Raw genomic sequence first — 24,956 nt, 5'->3', positions numbered from 1 at the left:
TCTGAGTTCCAGGCCAGCCTGGTTTACAAAGCGAGTTCCAGGACAGCCAGGGCTACACAGAGAAACCCTGTCTCAAAACAAACAAAATCAAAACAAACAACACTAAAGAGAGAGAGAGAGAGAGAGAGAGAGAGAGAGAGAGAGGGAGGGAGGGAGGGAGGGGGGGAGGGAGGGAGGAAGGAAGGAAGGAAGGAAGGAAGGAAGGAAGGAAGGAAGGAAGAAATGAATTTACATTTCTAACAAGTCCCAGCTGGTCCTGATACCATTGATCCCAGGATCCACTGACTACTCTAAAACTGGACAGAAATAGGGCTGGTGACAAAGAATACTGGCCGGTCTTACAGGTGACCTGGGTTTGATTACCAGCATCCACAAGGCTTGTATGTAAGTGGGATCTAGTGCCCTCTTCTGGTCTCTGGACAGATATACATTCAGACCAAACACCTATACATAAAAATTAAAGACAACTGCCTGGTTAGTCATCCATACACAACCTTAAGTATCCATTTTTTTGCTAACTATGCACCACTGTATAACTACCATTACATATGAAAGCAAAACATTTTACTTACTCTAGGACCTGAGTTGGCTCAAAGAAGTGCTTCAAGCTGTATGCATAAATAGTACTGAAAAGATTACAATGCATGCCTTGGAGAGGCGGAAGTATAAAGATTGCGAATTCAAGGTGACCCTGGCTTACATATCCAGTTTCAGGACAGTCTGGCTATATAGTGAGATCCTGTCTCAAAGAACTGATTGTGGGGGGGGGGGGGAAGAGCAACAATTAGTTACAATTATTCTTTGAAGAGTCTTAGGAAAACTGAAAGAATTGTAGCTCTCTTAACAGATAGAGCAGGGAGATCTTTTGATTCTGGTAGTTTTGCCTGTTAAAAAAGGGCACGGCATAAAATGGTAAATAACTAATCTTTATTGAACACTATACTAGACTATGAAATGTTTCTAAATTCATCTCAATACGCTGTTCGATAGGCATTACTTTCATTATAGTAAATAAATAAAATTGGGGCAGAAGTTGTCCAAACATTGAACTAATGGTCCCAAGCTCGAACACATAAGCACGCAACCGCGTAGCAAGCGCTGGTAGCCTGCCTCCACCACCCGGGGCTCAAAGGTCAGGGTTGAGGTCTACCTGAGGGACGCAAATCAATGGGGTCAAAGGTTAACAGGAAGTGGCTCCAGGACTAGAGGTCCTTAATGTGTCGCGGTATGACAGAGGGAGCGTTACTAAAATAGTCTGACCTAGTTATCTCAACACCCTCTCAGCTAGCTGGTAAAACCAGAAAGAGTCTGGAATATCTGGAAAGAAAAAAAAAAAAAAAGCATGAAACTCAGAGGAGCTTCTCAAACAGCGGCCATCCCGGGAGAGACAAAGGCGCATGCGCAGCATCCGGGTTTCCGGAAGCATGCCTAAGGCCGACGTGGCAGAAGGTGTGGCCCCCGGCCCTACGGCATGGGGCGGGACTTCCGGGGACGGCACGCCAGCCCCCTCGGAACCGGAAGTCGAGCCTGGGAGCCTTGACGTTAGGAACGAAGTCGAACCTGGATCTGGAGCCGGGTGAGGAGTGGCATCGCGAGGTTGCGCGGTGGGGAGGAATGCTGAGGAGAGGCCAGGGTATTTCTGGCCTGATCGCGGTCCGGTTTTAGAGGAAAGGGAGGAGCCTGGGGGCGGGGCCTGGGGAGAGACCCTCACCTCCCGCATCCGTGACCGGCGGTCGGTCCCAGACCCCTCCCTTCCCCTTCTGGCCCAGGTTCCGGCTCTCGCTTCGCCCTCCCGGCATGTTGAAGGGCATTAGAAGCTTGGTCTTTACTGCTTAGTGAACCTGCCCTCATCGTGGCCCTCGAGGCCGGCTTGGCTTCCTGATCTCGATCCCTGGAGCTCCCAAAGCCTCCGCATCTCGGGTACTTTCAGAGTTCTAGGGAGCTTGCCCCGCCCCTTTGGGTTGTCACCCTCGACTGTCTGCCTTGAATGGAGGCAAGATTGGAGTTTGACTCCAAGTGTGTTCCGTCCCTCTCTCCTGACTTCAGGAAGTTAAAGGGACAGGGACGTCTCCCAAGCTAAGTGTTGGTGGCAGGTGCAAGGTTTAGGGTTTGGAAGGACAGCTCCTAAAATGGCTTTGACTTTACAGAATTTTCAGTCCGGCAGCAGTTCATCTTTTGGGATTTGCTAGCAAAGAGGGAGGCCCATTGTTCTACTGCAGACCTGAGAGGTTCTCACTCTTCCTGGGCCCCTTCTGCCTGTAGAATAATTAGAATGATAAGGGTGTTTAGATCTACTGTCCCCTTCTTGGAATGACTCTTGAAAGGACCTCCAACTCATCCTTCTGTTGCTGGGCAAGATTGTAATAGTTTTGATAGCGACCGACCAAACATTAGAACAGAAACCGAATTACAGACGTGCTTTTGAATTTAGAATACCCATAGTCCTCTGCTTGAGGGAAGAAATGAATGATCTTTGTAATGGAACATTGCTTGCTAGGTATTCAGGTGTTCTCTACTTTTGTTTGTTTGTTTGTTTGTTTGTTTGTTTGTTTCAAGACAGGGTTTCTCGATGTATCTCTGGCTGTTCTGCAACTCTCTCTGTATACCAGGCTGGCCTTAAACTCAGAGACCCGCCTGCTTCTTCCTCCCAAGTGCTAGGATTAAAGTCTTGTACCACCACAGCTGGGCTACATTTTTTTATCTTAATACTTCATTTGCAAGGTTAATACACTATTTTCATGGAAAGACTGGGGTCAGAGTAACATCTGTGTTATTGTAGGGCAGACAAAGAATGCCATTTCTCCCAAACAGCAGCTCTGCAGTTTGTCTTTTGTGCGGGAGGAATTTTAGTTGATCCATTTTTGACTTTTTTTTTCTGGAGGTGAGGGCCGAACCCAGGGCCTTGTGCTTGGCTACCACTGAGCTAAAACCTCAACCCCCCATTTTTGATTTTTTAAAACAACCCAGCACATTTGAAGTTACTTAAGTGTTTATGGCGTGAGTTGACGGTAGATAGAATGAATGGAAAGTGGAAACATTGTTTTCTTTACTTGTAACATCATGGTAGTTAGCAGCCCCAAGACTCTGTGTGACCAGACACTGAGAATCCTACCCTTGGAGGATGTCTGCTCTTCTGTTCCATTAGGTCTGTCTGCAGTTGAAACTTAGACCTTCTTGGCAGTGATACAACACGGGCTTCACAGTAACAAAATCCTTGCTTTGAGGAAAGTGACTGGGTACTGACTGGGGCAGGAAGTTACTGTGATCCTGTGGTCCTGTGGAAACAGTTCAACTGATCACTGCCTGATAAGGTCAATCCCTTTTTGTCTCTTTCTTCCTTCCCTGAATAGTTACTCTCTCCTTAGAAAGCGTTTTGACTGATTTCTTTCTTTCCTTCTTCCAATAGGTAAGATCAAGTCGGGGATGCTCTCATAATGAATGTCAACCAATCAGCTCCACCTGTTCCACCATTTGGGCAGAACCAGCCCATCTACCCAGGGTATCATCAGTCCAGTTATGGTGGGCAACCAGGACCTGCAGTACCTGCTGCTCCTTATGGGGCCTACAATGGCCCAGTGCCAGGCTATCAGCAGACACCTCTCCAAGGTATGTTTCCAGGTTCCTTTAGGAAATGAGCAGTCTTCAGGTTAGATTGTATTGCTCTGATGAAGCTGCTTCAGGCCTGTGATTGAAGAACATGAAAATGAGGGCCCTGTGAGTCGTCTGTATCACCCTGTTTTTACATACGTGACTGTTTCCACCTTAAGACAGCTAATGGGAGTGAGTCTTCCAGATTCAATAACAGCTCACTTCTGTGGACGTCACCCTGGACAGCCTCACCTGGCTGCATTATTTTTTTGTGGGTTTTTTTTTTTTTTTTTTTTTTTTTTTTTTTTTTTTTTTTTTTTTTTTTTGGTTTTGGTTTTTCGAGATAGGGTTTCTCTGTGTAGCTTTGCACCTTTTCCTGGAACTCACTTGGTAGTCCAGGCTGGCCTCGAACTCACAGAGATCCACCTGCCTTTGCCTCCCGAGTGCTGGGATTAAAGGCGTGAGCCACCACCACCGCCCGGCTAAATATGATTTTTTTTTTTTTTTTTTTTTTTTTTGCTTTTTCAAGACAGGGTTTCTCTGTGTAGCTTTGCGCCTTTCCTGGAACTTGCTTTGGAGACCAGGCTGGCCTCGAACTCAAGGAGATCCGCCTGACTCTGCCTCCAGTGCTGGGATTAAAGGCGTGCGCCACCACCGCCCAGCAACCTGGCTGCATTATTAAGAGCTGGATGAAAGGATTGTAGTCATAGCTCTTCCATTGCCTGAGGACTTCAAGTCTCCCTGAAATCACTTATTCCTCATATGTGTTGAGAATGCTTCTTATTGATTTCTGATTGTGACTATAATGACTCTGAGGCCCATTTATCTGTAAACGGATCTGGGAGGAAAAGTGTATTTGTAGGTGTGACTTTTAATACTCCTGGGTCTTTTACTGTCACTCATTTTCCTTTGCTTGAGTCTCCTTTTCTTGAATGTTCTATAATATCAGTGAAATAAGAAAGCTTGGTGTTGCATTAGAGTCTATGCCCCCAGCCCTTAGAGTTTTGGTTTATGTTACTTTTCCAAGAAGAGTAGCTGGTTCTCTGCATGTTCCCAGTAGACCTTGTAAAGTTACTAATAGAGGACTCTTTGGTTAGGCTGGCTGAAGACTTAGAGCATGCCAAACGCTATGTTGGTTTTAAGAGAGTAGATTCCACAGGCCTGTGATCCTGTGAGGGAGGCTGTGGCAGGAGGATTGTGGGTTCAAGGCCTGCCTGGGCTACAGAGTGAGTCCAAGTCCAGCTTAGGTACAGAGTAGGAGTCCGTCTAAAACTAAAAAGTGAAAAAGAAGATATAATCATTAACAAAATGCTTGCCTAACATGTATGAGATCCTAGATTCAATCCCCAGAACCTACCAAAAAATCATAAACTGAATAAATAAAGGTGGGTGGGGTTAGAGACTTGAGATGGCTCAGCAGGTAAAGGTGCTTACCTCTGAGCATAATGGCCTACGGTCAGTGGCCTCCGAGATCCATGGTGGAAGGAGAAAACAAGTTGTCTTCTGATCTGCACACACATTAAATACATAAATATAATTTTATGGGGGTTAGAGAGATGGCTTAGTGGTTAAGAGCACTTTTTATTCTTGTAGAGGACCCAACTTCAGTTCTCAGCACCCACATGGTAGCTCACTACCATCCACAACTCCAGTTCAAGGGATTCAGTGCCTTCTTCTGACCTCTGCAGGCACCAGTCATGCATGTGACACATGTGAGCAAAACACTTAGACATATAAAATAAAATATATAAATCTAATAAATAAAAAAAATACACAAACACACACACACATATATATATATATATATATATATTTTTTTTTTTTTTTTTTTTTTTTTTTGCTGGGATTAAAGGTGTGCACCACCACCGCCGCCGCCGCCGCCGCCGCCGCCGCCGCCGCCGCTGCCCCCCGGCTTTTTTTGTTGTTTTTTGAGACAGTTTCTATGTGTAGTTCTGGCTGTCCTGGAACTCGCTCTGTAAGCCAGGCTGGCCTCAAAATCAGAGATCCACCTGCCTCTGCCTCCCAAGTGCTGGGATTAAAGGCCTAGGCCACCACACTTGGCTTGAGAGTAGATTTAATCCAGTCAGGCAAGGCATGGATAGGTTTTGAAAATAAATGAAATATTACCATTTTAGTCACACCATAAAAAAACAGTGAAGTGGTAAAATTAGAACTTGGTTCGTTAGAAGGTCCTTGTTCTAGGTTGGGACTTTGACTGGACAGAGTCCATTTCTGCTCTGTTAGGTTTGACTTATCAGAATGGAGTTGTCTTTGTCATTGAAGGGAAATCTGTCTGGTTCTGTTATGGTTAGTGAGCAAGTTCAGCTTCTGAATCTGCTCTTTCCTGAGGGTCAGCAACATTTCAAAAGTGATTTTCCAGGTAACTCATCGCTTGTATTTCTTGCTGGCAGTATGGCTAAGCTTAGTGGGAGTAGTTTGGAGGGGAGATCTGATCTGAGAAAAGGACAGAGCCCAGCTTTTGTGAGAATGTAGGTAACAGCATTAACAATGGGATAAGCCACCTGTCCTGACAGAATTCTTAGAGAAAAAAAAAGGTCTCTGACTTGTGAGAATGCTACTGAACATGGAAGTGGGTGAAAAGAGCATGATGGGATATATAAAATGTACCAAGAAGAAGGGGTCAGAGCAGCTGCTGCGGGAGGGAGTGCCTTTCTGGTGGTTGGTGTAGCTCCATGGAGGAACACTAGCATGCATCAAGCCCTGGACTCCGTACCCAGCACTGGAAAACAAAACAAAGCAAGCAAACAACCCACCCCACCCCCACCCCACCCCTGGTTTCTTGAACTTCTGGTCCTCTGGACTCCCAAATGCCAGGATTATAGGTGTGCACCACCAAGTACTTTATTTCGACTTTTTTTGTTTTCCTTACTGGTGAGAATGTTTTGCTTACATGTATGTATTAAGAAGTCAGAAGAGGAAGTCAGAACCTATGGAATTGAATTGGAGTTCCAGATGGTTATGAGCTACCATGTGGGTGCTAGGATTGGAATGTAGGTCCTTTACAATTAGAACCCAGGTCTTTTTCTTTTTCTTTCTTTTTTTTTTTTTTTTTTTGGTTTTTCGAGACTGGGTTTCTCTGTGTAGCTTTGTGCCTTTCCTGGATCTCACTCTGTAGTCCAGGCTGGCCTCGAACTCACAGAGATCCGCCTGCCTCTGCCTCCCAAGTGCTGGGATTAAAGACGTGCGGCGCCGCCGCCGCCGCCGCCGCCGCCGCCACTGCCTGGCTAGAATCCCAGGTCTTAACCCACTAAGCTTTCTGAGCCCCGCCAGGCAGGTTTTTATGTGGTGCTGCTGGGGGTTGGATTCAAGGCTTCAGACTAGACAAGCAACTAACCATATCTCCAGCCCCTTAGTTTCCTTCTTTTTCTTTTTATTTATTTCTTTTTCCTGGAGACAAGGTCTCACTATGTAGCCCTGTCTGTCCTGGAACTCAGTATGTCAACCAGCCTGGCCTTGAAACTCAGAGATCCACCTGCCTCTGCCTTGCAAGTGTTGCAGTTAAAGGCAGGCACCACCACACTGGCCACACTCCTAGTTTTTTATAGACTAATTCATTATGTTCTTGCTTCTCATTTTCTGTACCACCTTTCTCATGTATCCTCCAAGTTTCTAAGTTGGAGTGAGATGTTTTCCTGAGAAAGGTTGAAGGCTGTCTTAGGTGTGTGTGTGTGTGTGTGTGTGTGTGTGTGAGAGAGAGAGAGAGAGAGAGAGAGAGAGAGACAGAGACAGAGACAGACAGAGAGAGATAGAGGAGAGTAAGTGTTGATCAGAGGGAGGTCCTCCATTGTGTTGCTCTGCCTAGCTTCACCCTAAGTCGGAGAAAGTAGCCTGTTTGTTTGATATCCAAATGCCAAATACTGCTGTAGTAAGAGGAGGTGCATGGCATCCTCTTTCACTCTGCGTCTGGAGTGTAGGGTCAGTGAAAGTTTCTTTTATTGTTTCTTGCTTTGTATTCCTGCCTCAAGGTGGAAGAGAAAGTTATTTCCCAACCATTTAATTTCTGTCCTTTACCCTCAGGTGTGCCGAGAGCCCCACCTTCCTCAGGGGCACCTCCAGCCTCAACAGCGCAGGCCCCCTGTGGTCAGACAACATATGGCCAATTTGGTCAAGGTGATATACAGAATGGGCCAAGCTCCGCAGCTCAGATGCAAAGGTATGTACTGGGTGAGCCTACAGTCAGTGTGATTCCAAAGTGGGTTAGGAATGTCTGAGGCTCTGTGGTTTTTTTTTTTTTCCCGTTGTTTTACATTCTTTCTTCTCCTCCCTCTATCCTGTTCATCTTTTTTTATTGCATTTATTTATTTTGTATGTATGAATGATATATGTGTGCATTCATGGCATGGGGTGCATGTGGCGGGTCAGAGGGCAACTTGTAGGAATTGTTCTCTCCTTCCAGTATGTGGGTTCTGGGGACCAAACTCAAGCCTTTAGTTGACAGCAAATATCTTTACCCACTGAGCCATGTTGCCAGCCTTGCGTTCTTTTTTCTAGGTTACAGGTACTACTAATGTCCAGCCCTATCATGAACGCACGTTAGTACACCTGGATTCGTTTCCATATTATCTTTCTGTGAACCTGAATTTTTCCCCTTTACCAGACATACATTTTCACAGTGGTTCTAGTCCCCACAAACCTATGCTAGGGGAGAAACAGGCAGAGGGCTCAGGATTGTCCGTGTGACCCTTTTCACTAGAACAGACACTCAGCAGGACTGATCGGTTAAATGTGTCCATGCCAGTTATGGAATGAAAAGACTCCAAAGGAACGCTGCATAAATAATGAGAACCTGATAAAGCTCTCTTTGCGCTGCGTCTGTTAAAGGAGGGAAGTCATGTCTGTCAGCATGTTGTTTGGGTTCTGGTACTAGTTGAGAAAGTATAACTGGTTAGTAGATGTGAAAAGGGAAAAGTCATTTCTGGAACTTACCAAGAGTCTTGTATTCGTACATTGTAAGTCTTAGATAAGGCAAATGTGGGACACAATAGATGATGAGGGACAGACAAATAGGCCTAAAGATGCAAGATGGGTGAGGCTGTGGGTAATCTGTGAGGGGGTTGGAGCTCTTTTAAACACTGTGGAGTATTTGAGACCCTAGTGAACTGGAGAAGGAGACCATGTGAGAGCTGAGGGAAGAGTGTTTTTGGTAGAGGGTACAGCAAATGCAAAGGCCTTGAGGTAGAAATTCATTTAGTGGACAGAGGAAGAACAAGAGATCAATGTACTGTTGGAATGTAGTCAGTAGTAGAGCCGTTGAAAAAGATTCAATAGTGAGGTAAGAGATGGACCTACAGAGAGTGTTTCAGGGGGGCTGAAGAGATGGCTCAGCAGTTAATAGCTCTTGTTGTTCTTGCAGAGGACCTGGCTTCAGTTCCCAGCACACACATGGGGCCTCACAACCATCCATAACTCCAGTTCCAGGGTATTTAAGCCCTCTTTGGTCCTCTTTGGGTACCAGGGACATATGTGGTGCACATACATGTAAGCAGATTTTTCTGTCCCTCCTGCCAGCTCCCAAATATCCACAGAGAAATTTCTTGTTAATTATGAAAAGTTGACTGATAGCTTAGGCTTGTTTCTAACTAGCTCTTATAACTTAAGTTAACCCATTTCTATTTATTTACATGCTGTCAAGTGGCTCATGGCTTGTTACCTCATTTCCTACATGTCATGCTTTTCCGTCATCCGACTGGTGACTCTGCCTTCTTCCTAGAGTTCTCTTTCTGTCCCGAAGTCCTGCCCATACCTCCTGCCTAGCTATTGGCCGTTCAGCTTTTTATTGCACCAGTCATAGCAGTACATTTTCACACAGTGTACAGATATCCCACAACACACACATAATATGCAAAAAACAAAACAAAAAAGCCAAAACCATTCATACACATAAAGTGAAATTAATTAAAGAGAGGCCAGGTGTCTGACGTACACAGTTTTAACCCCAGCAGTCAGGAGGCAGAGGCAGGTGGATCTCTGTGAGTTCAAGGACAGCCTGGCCTACAAAGCAAGTTGTAGGCCAGCTAAGGCTATATAGTGTGTGTGTGGGGGTGGGTCTTGGGGGGCAGAGTGTGTTTCATGAAAGCAAGACAGCAATCAGCTTTGTTCATTGTTGCAGGAAGATGAGGGCAGAGAATTGACCATTGGATTTGGCAAGGTCATTATCATTAATAAAGGCAGTCTCAGTGGAGAGATGAAGAAAACTGCCAACTTGGATTGGCTCAAAGACTTTCTTTCTTTTTTTCTTTCTTTTCTTTTTTTTTTTCCAAGGCAGGGTTTCTCTGTAGCCGTGGCTGACCTGGAACTCGCTTTGTAGACCAGGCTGGCCTCAGACTCAGAGGTCCTCGTGTCTCTGCCTCTTAAGTGCTAGAATTAAATGAGGTGCTATCACTACCCAGCATATCAAAGACTCTCAGCGGGGAGCAGATTACTAGAGCCTGTTTTGTTGAAGGACTCTAGAAAAGAGAGGTGAAATAGAAATTTAAAAAAGTTTTCTCCCAAACTCAAAATTAAGCTGTTAGAAAGTGAAAGCCTCAAGTTCCAGAGACCAAGAAGAGACTTGAAGTCAGAGTTGAAAGTTGACTTTGTGACTGGACTGCCCATTAATTCGGTGGAAATTATCATCTTGAGAAGCAGGTATTGGGGAAAGGAATCGAGTCCTCGCATCTTCCCACGAGGTGCTTGGAATCAAGACTTTGATTTTTTTTTTTTAAAAAAGATTTATTTATTTATTATGTACACAGAAGAGGGCACCAGATCTCATTACAAATGGTTGTGAGCCACCATGTGGTTGCTGGGAATTGAACTCAGGACCTTTGGAAGAGCAGTTGGTGCTCTTAACCTCTGAGCCATCTCTCTAGCCCCCAAGACTTTGATTTTTAAGTGTGTATTGGGACTACACCTGCAGAAAAAGTTTCTGCATACTGTTAGAGGATGAGGAGCTCTGCTTTGTTCAGGTTGACTATTGGTAATCAGGGAGGGAATAGGCAAATGGACACGAGGGAACATTCTGGAATAATAAAAATGGTATGAGCCTAGTGTGTTGATATGCCCTAGTGCTTGGGAGGCTGAGTCAGGAGAATCACAAGTTTGAGGCCAACTTGGGTTACGCAGTGGAGACCCAAACAAAGAACAGTAACAACAACTTGTGCTAATCGAGGCAAAGCTAGATGGTGACACACGCCTGTAGACTCAGATAATGGAGAAGCTAAGGCAGTGGGTTCCTGGAGCCCGAGAACTTGATGCCAGTTTGAGCAACATAGGAAGATCTGGTCCCAAACAAAAACTCAGTCTGGGTATGCCAGCACACATCTTTTTTTGGTTTTTAGTTTTTTGGGTTTTTTTTTTTTTGTTGTTGTTGTTTTTTTTTTTTTTTTTTTTTTTTTTTTGTTTTTTGTTTTTTGTTTTTTTCGAGACAGGGTTTCTCTGTGTAGTTTTGGTGCCTTTCCTGGATCTCACTCTGTAGACCAGGCTGGCCTCGAACTCACAGAGATCCGCCTGGCTCTGCCTCCCGAGTGCTGGAATTAAAGGCTTGCGACACCACTGCCCGGTGGTTTTTAGTTTTTTAGACAGTGTTTCTTTGTATATTCCTGACTGTCCTGGAAGTTGCTCTGTAGACTAGGCTGGCCTCAAATTCACATAGCTTCAACTGCCTCAGCCTCCTGAGTGTTGGGATTAAATGTGTGTGCCACCATCACCTGGCTTAATGGAGAAACATTTAATGAGGAATGGGAGTATCATAGATAAATTTCATAAAAATGAAAAAATGCACAAAATTTACAGAGTATATATAGTTTGATCCTGTTTACAAAATGCTAAAAACTGACAAAACTGAACTCTGCTGTTGTAAAGACAAGGGATGGTAATTGAGAATTAGGAGTAGTTACCCCTGGAGACAGAGGAGGGAATCATGGAGACGCATGGAGGGCCTTGTGGATGTAGTGTGCTGTACTTTCTGATTTGCTTTCTCATGTCATTGGCTGTATTATGTTAAGTCTTGGAAGTTGCAAATCAGGTTTCGATTTGGTTCTAGCTTGTTCTGTCATGCTTTCAGTGGTTTTGTTTTCTATCTTCTCTGTCTCATTATTTTGCTATAGGGTTAGATTAAATAGGAAAACTGTAGATGCTATATATAGGTATGGGGAACTCTTGACAGATTAACACTGGGCAGCTGATAGCATTAATCCACACTACTAGAGCAATATAATTAGTCTGACAAGATTTATTGAGCATCTACTGTGTGGTTAACAGTATGTTCAGTATTGTGGACCACAGAATAATGCAGGGCCCAACAAAGAGCTTGAAGTAAGGGTCAGTAGCAGAAATGCTAGTTGAAAGCAGCATTAGAGATGGTTTCATAGTTCACCATTACAGTACTTGCTTGCCTAGCATATGCAGGTCACTGGGTTCAAGTCCCAGCACAACACACACATAAAAGAGCTACTAGTTGCCGGGCGGTGGTGGCGTACGCCTTTAATCCCAGCACTCGGGAGGCAGAGCCAGGCGGATCTCTGTGAGTTCGAGGCCAGCCTGGGCTACCAAGTGAGCTCCAGGAAAGGCGCAAAGCTACACAGAGAAACCCTGTCTCGAAAAACCAAAAAAAAAAAAAAAAAAAAAAAAAAAAAAAGAGCTACTAGTTGAAGGAAAAGTGACTGGCTGGCTACACTAAGAGCAGATGGAGCTGGTCAAACCTAAAGTGCTAGTTATTTAATAGAGATAAAATAAGGCGGGGAGGGGTGGGGGAGAAGGTCAGTGGGTAAGTGCCTGACAATCTCAGTTTGACCCCATAAGCAGTTCTGGGTGCATGGTGCACATCTGTGATCCCAGCGCTCTTACAGTGAGATGGGAGCTGGAGCCCGGAGAATGGGCAGGAGCTTGAGGGCCAGCCAGCCTGGAGTATGCTGTGCAGCAGGAACTAGAAAGACTGCCTCCACATGGCAGAAGTTGAGAATTGACGTCTGAAAGTTGTCTTCCAGACTCCACACACTTACTGGTCACTCACCCTGGCACAAACATGGTTGTGCATGTACTCACAGGGAAAAAAAAAAATTGAGCATGCACGCACTCAATGAGATAGTGTGTTACTATGTAGCTCTGGCTGTCCTGGAACTCACTTGTAGAACAGGCTGGCTTCGAACTCACAGAGATCCACCTGCCTCTGCCCTCCCAGTTTTGTCACTGCATCTGACAAAAAAGAAAAAAATAATAACTTAATAAGTAATTATTTTTGAAGAGAGTGTAAATCAGAAATGCAATGTTTTGATAGATTTGATTCTTCCCAAGTCCCAGCTGGAGTTTCTGTGTTGCATAGATCTGCCCTAAGATCTTCCTGGGACATCAGAGCAGCTGCCTACACTTGGTATCCAGTGACACTGGCATGACTAGTGGTCAGACTTGACTGTGTCGTCATTGTGTGAGTGTCTGACGGGGTTGCTCAAGTGTTGCTAGTAGACCCGGAAGGCTACTTGGTGCGCCGGTTCTCCAGTCTCCTCGGAACAGCAAGCCGCCTCCTCCCTCGGTTGCCTAATGCCAGTCTCAGCTGACTGCTTCCTGCTCTCTCGATTCTTCTCACACCATCCCAGGATGACGTCATAGGTGCTTTAGTTGAACAGTCAAGTTATATTGATTGGTCTCAATGTTCCTTGAGTAGGCACTTGCTGGAAGTCTGCTCATGTGTGCCTATCCTTTCAACTTCTTCAGGTGTAGGTTACAAAACTGAGGCAGTTTGTCCACATAGGACTGAGGCTAAGGAGGTGATAACTTCTCAATCAGACTAAACAGTGTTTGACCCCAGGGTGCTTGGTATTTGTGAGTGAACCTAGTGGAAAGTAATCTTTGCCACAAATCTTATTTGTGTAGACTATCAACAATGTCATTTGCCGGGGGTTGGAGAGATGGTTCAGCGATTAAGAGCATAGGCTGCGCTTCCAGAAGTCCTGAGCTCAATTCCCAGCAACCACATGGTGGCTCACAACCACCTGTAATGAGATCTGGTGCCCTCTTCTGGCCTGCATTCATACATGTATAAATAACAAATAAACCTTTAAAAAAAAACTACGCACGTCTAAAGCTATCAGAGAGCTCAGGGTGAACATGTATGCCAGAACACAGTGGAGCTTCTGCCGGCTTCAACAGACTTGTCACCCTGTAGTCACCTGCTTTCATTCTCTTTACAGGCTCCCGGCAGCGGCATCGGCGTCTCAGCAGTTTGGGTCCCCATTGGCCCCTGTGGTCAGCCAGCCAGCTGTGCTTCAGCCCTATGGCCCTCCCCCAACAAGTACACAGGTGACCGCACAGCTGGCCGGAATGCAGATCAGTGGTGCTGTGTCCCAAGCCCCTCCCTCTTCTGGGTTGGGCTATGGTAAGTAGCGATGGGACCAGGATGCTATCATCCACTTTTTGGAAGTTTTGGTTCTGGGCATATTTTTGATTTCCTGTGCCTTTGAGTTCCAAATGCAGCGACAGTCGTATCATATTGGTGCCTTTTTGGTGGGAGGAGAAATAATTTACCAAACGAGGCAGAATGACTGAGCCTCCACCTCTGCCTCTTCTGTTCCCAGGTCCACCAACATCATTGGCCTCAGCCTCAGGAAGTTTCCCTAATTCTGGTCCCTATGGCTCCTATCCTCAGAGCCAGGCTCCTTCCCTTAGCCAGGCTCAAGGTCATCCTGGAGTCCAGCCTCCCCTGCGATCTGCCCCACCACTGGCTTCCAGCTTCACATCCCCAGCTTCAGGTGGTCCTCGGATGCCTTCCATGACTGGCCCACTCCCGCCTGGACAGGGCTTTGGGAGTCTCCCAGTGAACCAGCCCAACCACGTGTCCTCGCCTCCTGCTCATGCTCTGCCCCCAGGCACCCAGATGACTGGGCCCCCAGTACCACCACCGCCTATGCACTCCCCTCAGCAGCCGGGCTATCAGCTGCAGCAAAATGGTGAGTCTCCCCGCAGCATCTGGCTAGAAGCCAAGGCTTCAGCTGTTCCAGGCTTTCTGTTTGTCTGTTTGTTTGTTTGTTTGTTTGCCCTTGTACTGCTTGCTAAGTACTAAATTCAATGGACAGCTTCAGGGTACCATTACTAGGATGTTTGTAAGACAGTCTTCTTGTCTCTTAGCTCGTGGAGATAGTGCGGCCTTTCTTTGAGTGGCTTCCTCAGGCACTAGTATACCCCATAATCTGTTTCAAAGAGTCCAGTTACTTTCCTGAGTCCTTAAGCAGAGAGAGGGAAGGGATTTTGAGTTCATCAACCTTGTGTCCTTGTCTCTCAGGTTCCTTTGGACCAGCCCGAGGCCCTCAACATAATTATGAGAGCCCATACCCTGGAGCGTCTACCTTTGGCAGTCAGCCTGGGCCTCCTCAGCCACTGCCTCCTAAGCGCCTGGACCCTGATGCCATCCCCAGCCCTGTAAGTAGGTGCTTATGTGGTCTTGGGGAAGCACATGTCTGCCAGATGTGCAGGCTGACCTAGATGAGATGTTTGCCTCACATTTTCTGATAGCATTCCCTTTTCAACTATCATCTTGAAGACTTAGAACTCAGATATGATGTCTAAACTTTTGAAATGGAATTTGAAGTCCCCAAAGTCTTCTAGTGCAGGTTTAATGCACAGCTCTATATAGGAGAAAGGGGAACCAAGAGTGATCAGTCATGTTGGTAGAGCTCTGGGCTGAGGCCTATGTTCTGTTGCTCTTGCTCATAATAATAACATGGTCATCTTTGCCATTCTGTGGAGTAATGGCCAGGCCTCACTCCCTTAGATCTAGTAGGGCATCATTCTTCTTGATCACTAGAGCAGGTAGGAGCTCTCTGATGTTAGGTGGTCAGAGCAGGAAAGCCGCACTGGTTCCTTTCTGCTCCTATATGGGTAGTGTTGTAGGATGATGCCCATAATACTGTTGATTGCCAGGTCCCTGCTGTGTGGATGAGGAGCAGTCATAGTGTATGAAGGCAGTGTGCATGTACACTCCATTGAGGAAGCTGCTTCTCCCCCAGAGGCACTGGACTCCTCAGCCCTTCCTTATCAGACCTGGCTAGAGTAGGTCTTCACATGGGCCCGCTTTATATCCTGTCTGTGACATTGATGTCAGTTCCCTCTTCATACTTAGCCATTGTCATATTCCATTCCGTTCTCCTCCCTCTCCCTTTGGGGAACTACCACAGTTAGGAAGCCTGTTAGTCAAGTGACAGCCCCCTACTTCTCTTTTCCATGGTGGGAAGGAGAGTTTAGCTGGACAGCCAAGGCATCTTCCAGCATGAGAGTTCTTTGACCTGCTGGGGAACTTCCTGTTCCTCAAGGTTTTTCCCATTAGGGCCTCCTTAAAGAGTCCTGCTTGCCTCCTGCTTGCTCCACCTGAGCTTATCTTGCTCCATGGTAGTCTGAGTCACTGAGGCCTCCTTGTTAGGCCTCTGTGTTGGGCTAGAGAGACTTGGAATTCCAGATCTACTGGGTCCCTGACTTCAGCAGTCTGAGCTGGGCTCCAGCTCTTCATGTCTGATTCAGCAGGGTTAGATAGAGAAGTAACATCTGCCTCTTGTTCTTTTGTCTCCTTCCCTGTCTACCCCTGCTGCCTTTATTATTAAAACACTAAAAGCAACTTAATGAGCTGCCTCCTCAGCAGAAAACCAGGCACAGAATAGACCCTGATGCCATTCCTAGTCCAGTAAGTGCAGGGGTGGGGGTGTGTGCTTGTCACCCGTGTTAGTGCCACTCCTGCATGCCTGTGACATCACCTCATCTCCCATGGCCATCCTTCTCCATTCTCCTCCTTGAGCCCTTCTAGATCCTTGCTTTTATAAGCTGAAGGATATGCATGCCCCCAAGTCACCATGTATGGGAGAGAAAGCAAGCTGTTAGCAGTGCCTTGAGTATGGGATGGTGGATGGTCAGGCTCTGAGGGTGGGTCTGGTGGCATGTTAAGCTTTGGTTTTGGTCCTGCTGGCTCCTCCAGGAGCTTGTGTGTGGCATGTGGTGGAACAGCCACTTCCCATTTGAGGTGAGGAGAAATGTTCTGGTGGGTGGCTATGAACGTCCAGGTTCATGGCATTTCTTATAAGGAAAGAGCTTGCTTGTTTTGGGAGAGTGTGGGCCACCTTCTCATCTGGAGAGTCTTAGACTCTGGTGTATCTCCAAGCTTCAATTCTTTCTGCTGCGGGATACAGTCTTATTTGCCCTTTACTTTTTCTGGTTTTCTCAAACTCCTCTTGAAGTAACTGAACAAAGGTCACCAGCCTGAACAAGGGTCTGATTACCAGCTTTGCATACCCTTTTTGTGTTTGTTCTCCTCAATGTCTTGTTCCAAGTAGAGGTTTGAGGGCTGGGCCATAAGGCTTGGGCATTTGTCCTCTCCTCTATGGCCCCACCAACGCTCACCCAAAAGGAAGGCAGCATTTGCTTCCTTCCCTGATCATTCCTGGCTGTTTAATTCTCTCCTCCTCCCGTTCCTTGTTAATTTCATTGAATTTAGAGCCATTCCAGGTAGATTCATTTCTACATGGGTTTCTGTCTTCTGTTCTTGCTCTGGCTCAGTGTGTCTCCTGGAGCGGAGGGAGGGGAAAGTTTGGGAATGGAGAATGGAATCCAATCATGTCTTATGGTTGGGGTCAGAGTTGAAGCTTTCCTGGAGTAGGAGCAATAAAAGTGCACTCACAGTGCCTGCAGGTGTGTGTGTGGGGGGGTTACCACAAAACCATTCTCACCAAGGCCACCCACCATCTGCTCACTGCCGCCAAGAGGAAGCTCAGCCTCGTAGCATTGGATGCGGACTCCAAAGGAAAGCATGCCTGGTGCATGAGGTGTTTGGCAAATTCTTTGTTCTTGTGCTACAGTCTGGCCTGCCTTCGTCCTCATTCTTCTTTTTCTTTGATCATGTCGCTCACTTCACCTTTCTCCGACAGATTCAGGTTATTGAAGATGATAGGAACAACCGGGGTTCAGAGCCATTTGTTACTGGTGTACGGGGACAGGTGCCACCCTTAGTCACCACCAACTTCCTGGTGAAAGACCAAGGTGAGACGAACTTGAACATCCGTTTCCCTACGGCAGCTCGTTCTCTAAGGCTCTCAGCCATGGATCACGCTTTTATTAGTCTTTAACCAGACACCAGTTTCCCCGCCCCATCCCACTTCCTCCCTCAGGCCTTCAGAGGGTAAAAACTACTGCCAACTCTTAACATTTGGGGAGGTGGGATGACTCTCCAGTAGAGAGCTGGTATCCAGAAGGCTTCTGGGCTATGACTAAAATCTTGTACTTTCTTCAGGGAATGCAAGTCCCCGGTACATTCGATGCACATCTTATAATATCCCTTGCACATCTGACATGGCTAAGCAGGCTCAGGTGCCTCTGGCGGCTGTCATCAAGCCACTGGCAAGGCTGCCCCCAGAGGAGGTAAGTCTCGGAAAGGGCTAGAATACAATGAAAGAAGTGGAGGGGAACGATGCTTCTTTCTAGATGGGATTCTGACTGGCATGGAAGGCATCATGGTTGGGCAGGAGGGGACAGTATCTTTGGTACTCTCAGCGCCCAAGCTTGGTAGCAGTGGGAAGGATGAAAGCAAAAGCCAAATCCATTACTTTGTGAGACAAGGGTTCATAGGAGGAACAAATGAGAAGAACCAGAGCCAGCTGGGGGTGGAGGCTCATACCTGTAATTGCAGCACTCAGGAAACTGAAACAGGAGGCCATGGAGTTCCAGCCTGGCCTGGCTACACAGTAGACTGCATCTTAAAACAAACAAGGAGCAGGCATGGTATTCAGAAGGATTAAAGCTAGTGGGGGCCAAATAGTGAAACTCTGTCTTAAAATGAAACAAAATACGTAGGCCCAACCTAACTTCTACAGGCAAGACAGCTGCATGTAGGAACCCATTGTGTGGTCAAATCTCTGGATGATGACAGTACATTGACTTGAGATGGGTAGGGCTCTAAGAAGTCATATAAAAAAGAAGGTACTATTGTATCCAACATTCCATTTCTCACCTGGCTTGGGCCCCCATCTGCCAATTCAGTACCTGAAAGCAGCGGGTTTTTTTTTTTTTTTGAGGGGGTGCTGATTTCTTCAAGACAAGGCTTCTCTGTACACCTGCTCCTGGAACTCACCCTGTTGACAGGCTGGCCTCAAACTCAGAAACCTGCCTGCATCTGCCCCTTGAGCGCCAGAATTAAGAGCAGGCAGCCACCATGCCTGGCGAAAGCGTTTTTAAAAATTAACTGTTTATTTAGGTCTTAAGAAGTAACATGTGGCCGGACATAGTGGCGCATGCCTTCAATCCCAGCACTCAGAAGGCAGAGGCAGGCGATCTCTGTGAGTTCTAGGCTAGCCTGGTCTACAGAGCAAGTTCCAGGATAGCCAGGGCTACACAGAGAAGCCCTGTCATGAAAAAACAAACCAAAGAAGTATCACTTAGGTACTTGAAAGTTTTCTAGAACTGAGACCTCAAGGCTCAGGGTATATCTGCTTTCTCACTTCCATTCTGGATGCTTTCAGGATGGTTAGATGCTTTTTGTATTTGGAAGATGACGTCTGCCTGGGACAGCAGTAGGTGTCCCAGAATTCTCTTGCAAGTGATGGGGGAGAAGCATCATAGATATGCAGGGAAAGAAGCAGAAGTCATCTCGAGGACAGGAGTAGAAATCCTGTATAACTTTTGCCTTTCTCCTCATACACCCACGGCAGTCCCTGGCTTGCTATGGCCAGTTTCATAGGCCCTCTTCATTTTTAGGAAGAAATGCATTCTGGGAGAGGAAGTGAAAAGAGAGAACTGGAATTTCTCCAGTGCGCAGTGCCGTTATCATTGTCCTCGTTCTCTTTCACTGTATTCCCTCCCCGACAGAGTGTCTGAGCCATGCTGCCTGTCCCTCCAGTCTGTGTCCTGTGTTGCCATGTCTGCCCACTGTAGCTCCCTCCATCTGAGCCCCTGCCCTTTGTTCCTTAGGCTTCACCGTATGTTGTGGACCATGGCGAATCTGGCCCTCTGCGCTGTAATCGCTGCAAAGCATACATGTGCCCTCTCATGACGTTCATCGAGGGAGGGAGGCGCTTCCAGTGCTCCTTTTGCAGCTGTATCAATGATGGTATGCTGTGGAGGCTGAGCTTGTGGGGAAGGCTTGCCTCTTCGTTATTCTCTCTAGTTAGATGGATGGGAAGTAGGGCACACGTGAGGACATGGGGTACTGGAATGATGGGAAGGAGATCAGCTAAGAATTGGCATACTATGATTGAGGGTGAGCATTTGAGTAACACACTGCATCCTCCCTGCAGTTCCCCCCCAGTATTTTCAACATCTGGATCATACCGGCAAACGTGTGGATGCTTATGACCGTCCTGAGCTGTCCCTGGGCTCCTATGAATTCTTGGCCACTGTAGATTACTGCAAGGTGAGGGAAGGTAGTGGGAGGGGAGCAGTGGGTGGAGGATCGTGAGACGCCCGAACAGCCGTTCCCATTTCCCTTACCCTGGCATGGTCCCCTTTGATGCCCATGGCATTGCCCTCTGGTCTCCTGACGCTTACTGTTCTCCTGTGCCTCCACACTTCCTTCCTCTACAGAACAATAAGTTCCCCAGTCCGCCCGCCTTCATCTTTATGATTGATGTCTCCTACAACGCCATCAGGACTGGTCTGGTTCGGCTCCTCTGTGAGGAGCTCAAGTCCCTCTTAGACTACCTGCCGAGGTGAGAGCTGAGGAAGTACTGCTTCCCTTTGCTTAATGGTGGGTGTCTGGCTTGACCGAGCAAGTGGAACAGGTCATGAAATTGTGGGTGAAGAAGGTGGCCAGTCTGGGTAACAGTGTCACCTTCCACAGGGAGGGTGGAGCAGAAGAGTCAGCAATCCGAGTTGGCTTTGTCACCTACAATAAAGTGCTCCACTTCTACAATGTGAAGAGCTCCTTGGCTCAGCCACAGATGATGGTTGTATCTGATGTGGCTGACATGTTTGTGCCACTGCTGGATGGCTTCCTGGTCAACGTCAATGAGTCCCGGGCAGTTATCACCAGGTAAGAGCCGGGGTGGAGATGAGAGAGAGTGGGAGGGTACACTCAAAGAAGGCCAGGGAGTTGAGCAGAGGGTTAGTAGACAGACAAGGGTGTGCTCCGGGAGTTTTCAGTCTGGGAGCCAGATAGCTATTTATTCCAGGAATTGAGAATGGAGGTAGCTCAAAGCTGGGTGGCAATTTGGGTTGTCTACCATCATCTGTCTTTTCAGCTTATTGGATCAGATCCCAGAAATGTTTGCAGATACAAGAGAGACAGAGACAGTATTTGCCCCCGTTATCCAGGCTGGGATGGAAGCTCTGAAGGTAAGGCAGGAGTTCCTAGCAGCCCCTCTTGCTTTCCTCTGGCCATGCTGGGTACTGGAAAACAGCCTTAGTGATTGATAGCTGTCCAGCATGTCAGCCCGTTTCACAGCTAGTGCCTAATAAATGACAGAGAACCATGAGGGGATATGGATGAACAGAGAGGAACGGACGAGTCGTTTTCTGTTTTTCCCTAGGCTGCCGAGTGTGCAGGAAAGCTGTTTGTGTTCCACACATCCTTGCCCATTGCAGAGGCCCCAGGGAAGCTGAAGAACAGAGATGACAGGAAGTTGATCAACACAGACAAGGAGAAGGTGTGGGACTTGAGCGGGGAGGGGCCTCCCATTACAGAGGAAGGTGGTAACTTTCCACATTAGCCAGGTGAACTGGGATTACATCTGTGACTGCCAACCCGCTCACAAGATTCTGGGTGGACTTGACTTTTGGCTTTTTTGAGATTTGGTCTATCTATGTAGCCTAGGCTGGTCTGGAACTCACTGTGTAGCCCAGGCTGGCCTGATGCTTGTAGTGATCCTGTCTGCTTCCTGTGTGCTGGCATTATAGGCGTGCCTGAACACACCTTGTACCTTTTCCTTTTGATTTTCTCCTCCTGCTCGAATTACAAGGTGGTAGTGGGTCTGAAGTCGAGAAAGTGTGAGTTTCTCAGTTTACCCAGGACATGTCTTCTGTTCCCCTCCAGACTCTGTTCCAGCCTCAGACAGGTACCTATCAGACTCTGGCCAAAGACTGTGTGGCCCAAGGCTGCTGTGTGGACCTCTTCCTCTTCCCTAACCAATATGTGGATGTGGCTACACTCTCTGTTGTTCCCCAGCTCACTGGAGGCTCTGTCTACAAATATGCCTGCTTTCAGGTATAGAATTCTGGGTGTGGAAGTATCTGCTTATATGTGGAGTGGCTCTTTACCTACTGACTCATCAGTGGGGCGTGAAGTTGAGCCCGGAGTACAGTGGTTAGGTGCAAGGCTCTTCAAGTCAGTCCTGGGTTGAACTGAAGCCGCTCACTAACTGGCGTAGGAAATCACTTAATTACTCCTCTTCTGTCCTTTCCTCTTCAAGGTAGAGTTCACTAATTAGGACTTGTCTACAGACTTGAACAGTTATATATAAAATACTCTGTGTGCTACTTGATATGTCATGAGTCCATAAAAGCTTCTTGTCACTGTCACCCCTACTTTCACTGCTGCTGGGATGCAGCAGGCTTGTAGAGGGGGGGATGCAGGGAGACCGGCTGCAGGGTGAGCTGTGTGGTCAGTGATGGGACTCTGGCCTGGGCTGCAGGTGGAGAATGACCAGGAACGGTTCTTGAGTGACCTGCGGCGGGATGTACAGAAGGTGGTTGGCTTTGATGCTGTGATGCGGGTTCGGACAAGCACTGGTGAGTTCTGGTTGAGGCTAAATCTGTTTGAGGCACATGTCTTACCTTTAGCCCTGACCTATCCCTGTGGCCTCAGGTATCCGTGCTGTAGATTTCTTTGGAGCTTTCTACATGAGCAACACAACAGATGTGGAGTTGGCTGGACTGGATGAGGACAAGACAGTGACTGTGGAGTTCAAGCATGATGACCGGCTCAATGAAGAGAGTGGAGCCCTCCTGCAGGTGGCAGGCGGGAGACGGGAGTGGGGGGGGGTGAAGGTGCTGGAGGCATTCACTGGGAAGATAAGGGGTGGGTGGAATTGTGAGGGAGGGGTGTGAGTTCCCCCTTTCTCCCTTCCCCTAGTGTGCCCTGCTTTATACCAGCTGTGCAGGGCAGCGTCGGCTCCGCATCCACAACCTGGCCCTAAACTGCTGCACCCAGTTGGCTGATCTCTATCGGAACTGTGAGACTGACACGCTCATCAACTACATGGCCAAGTTTGGTGAGGGTAGAAGCAGGGCAGGGTGGGGCGGGTGAGAGAAAGGCCCAGGATGGCCCACAGCTCAGCACTCCTGGGTAGGTGTGATGATGGGAGGACGCCTGCGAGAGGACACTGACCAGTGACGGCCGTCTCTCCTCCCGTACAGCGTACCGGGGTGTTCTGAATAGCCCTGTGAAGACTGTCCGAGACACGCTCATCACCCAGTGTGCTCAGATCCTGGCCTGTTACAGAAAGAACTGTGCCAGCCCTTCCTCTGCAGGACAGGTCGGGCAAGGATGCTAACAGAGGGGTTCTTTCAACAACAGTCTGCATTTTAGAGGAATTTCCCATGGTCATTGACTTTATTTCCATAAATTCCTCAGCTGATCCTTCCTGAGTGTATGAAGCTCCTCCCAGTTTACCTGAACTGTGTGTTGAAGAGTGATGTCCTGCAGCCTGGAGCTGAGGTCACTACTGATGACCGCGCCTACGTTCGACAGCTGGTTTCCTCCATGGATGTAGCTGAGACCAATGTCTTCTTCTACCCTCGGCTCCTACCACTGGTACGATGGAGGACTGGAGTGTGAGACACTGTACTGAGGACAGGGCCTCTGAGAAGGAGGGGGTGGGAATACTTTATTGCCGACAGAAAGGAATTTGTTTTTATGTGTGTACATTTTGCATCACTATCTAGAGACTTAACTTTCTGAGTGTATGTGTGTAAAGGAGTGTCTTGTAGTTCTTGGTGACTTTTTTCCTTTTTGTCTAGACAAAGTCTCCCATGGACAGTACCACTGAACCACCAGCAGTTCGAGCGTCTGAAGAGCGTTTAAGCAGTGGCGATATATATTTGCTGGAAAACGGGCTCAACCTCTTTGTCTGGGTTGGGGCAAGTGTCCAACAAGGTGTTGTCCAGAGCCTTTTCAACGTCTCCTCCTTCAGTCAGATCACCAGTGGCTTGGTGAGAACAGGGTGTCAAGGATGATAATGGGTATGGGAAACACTTTGGTGATTTGACTGGGGGTCAGTGAAGTCATCATGCTGGTGCCTTTACATATCAGAGAACACTTGGGGCAAGCTTTTTCAGACTTCCTCATTTCCGATGATACCTAACTCTGGATTGCTCCCTCTTGATGGACTTAAAAGTACTTTATCATAGTAATGAATGAATTTTTGTTCCAGAGTGTTCTGCCAGTTCTTGATAATCCACTGTCCAAGAAGGTTCGAGGCCTCATCGATAGCTTACGGGCACAGAGAATGCGGTACATGAAGGTAACACGGATCTTGTGTGTTTGGTGGTGGTGGTGGTGGTGGTGGTGTTGGTGGTGGTGGTGGTGGTGGTGGTGGAGGATATTGAAACCTGGGCCTCCGATATGCCAGGCAGACACTCATTAAGCCACATCCCCAGCACAGCAACACTGACCTGATTCCTAGGTTTTTTACCTTGTCACGTCAGCAAGGAGGAGCATGGGGAGGTAGAGTCTGAGTGCTTTGTTACCATTGGCCTTTCCTCACAACCTGCCTTCTGGCTGTAGCTTATCGTGGTGAAACAGGAAGACAAGTTGGAGATGCTGTTCAAGCACTTCCTGGTGGAAGACAAGAGCCTAAGTGGAGGTGCATCCTATGTGGACTTTCTGTGTCATATGCACAAGGAGATTCGGCAGCTACTGAGCTAAAGCAAGTGGGTAAATGGTATAGGGTCCCAGGCCAGCTTCCAGAAAGTACCCCAGGATGGCAGAGAAAATTGGGACAGTTCCCTATCTTATGAGTCATGTAAGCTGACCTCAGTCTCTTTAGGGGGGAGGGCAAGATATAAGGAGACACCTTCTTTCTGGGCTCAAATATCCTACCACTCTGTCATGTCCTGCTGATGGAAGGTGCCCTGGTCCCTTCCTCTACCCTCTCTCCTGCTAATCCTGTTGTAATGAATGTAGTTTATCAGTTCACTGTATATGATCCGGTGTTGGGGGTTTGGAGGCAGCGAGACTCTGGGCGTCCCTTTGGACCAGCCTCCAAGAGGAAGGGGGCAGGCAAGAAGGAGTGGGAATCCCAGGGCTATTACAGGAGGTGGCAAATTCAGCTCGGTGTCATCAACAACTTCCTATATTAGGGATAAAATATACAGGTGCACAAGAGCTGGGGTACAGACTGTAAGTGGTAGAGAGTAAAGTAGTTGGTCCTTTGGGGGCCTGGTGGTCAGTAACAAAATCATAGTTA

General features: G+C 47.4%; 1 protein-coding gene across 4 annotated transcripts; it reads left to right on the top strand.

Annotated features, from left to right (window-relative positions):
• The first annotated feature begins 1,477 nt into the window (after window positions 1-1,477).
• Window positions 1,478-24,881, top strand: Sec24c (SEC24 homolog C, COPII coat complex component). 4 transcript variants are annotated; one of them, XM_028879722.2, is made up of 24 exons: window positions 1,478-1,576; window positions 3,407-3,606; window positions 7,627-7,762; window positions 13,776-13,960; window positions 14,160-14,531; window positions 14,864-15,000; window positions 16,187-16,255; window positions 17,490-17,601; window positions 17,852-17,979; window positions 19,525-19,663; window positions 19,851-19,966; window positions 20,137-20,261; window positions 20,393-20,584; window positions 20,793-20,886; window positions 21,081-21,197; window positions 21,584-21,754; window positions 22,182-22,278; window positions 22,355-22,500; window positions 22,622-22,760; window positions 22,906-23,024; window positions 23,123-23,302; window positions 23,509-23,700; window positions 23,922-24,011; window positions 24,275-24,881. In XM_028879722.2, the coding sequence occupies exons 2-24, from the start codon at window positions 3,435-3,437 to the stop codon at window positions 24,413-24,415; spliced, it is 3,369 nt and encodes a 1,122-aa protein (XP_028735555.1). In that variant the 5' UTR covers window positions 1,478-1,576; window positions 3,407-3,434; the 3' UTR covers window positions 24,416-24,881. The 4 variants fall into 4 exon arrangements, with proteins under 4 accessions (XP_028735555.1, XP_028735558.1, XP_028735557.1 ...); XM_028879724.2 differs by lacking the exon at window positions 1,478-1,576 and adding an exon at window positions 1,599-1,920; XM_028879723.2 differs by lacking the exon at window positions 1,478-1,576 and adding an exon at window positions 3,146-3,311.
• Window positions 24,882-24,956: the final 75 nt, after the last annotated feature.

This window comes from Peromyscus leucopus, chromosome 9, assembly GCF_004664715.2.
Source record: "Peromyscus leucopus breed LL Stock chromosome 9, UCI_PerLeu_2.1, whole genome shotgun sequence".
Lineage (NCBI taxonomy): Eukaryota > Metazoa > Chordata > Mammalia > Rodentia > Cricetidae > Peromyscus > Peromyscus leucopus.
This window is presented reverse-complemented; position numbering and strand designations above follow the sequence as displayed.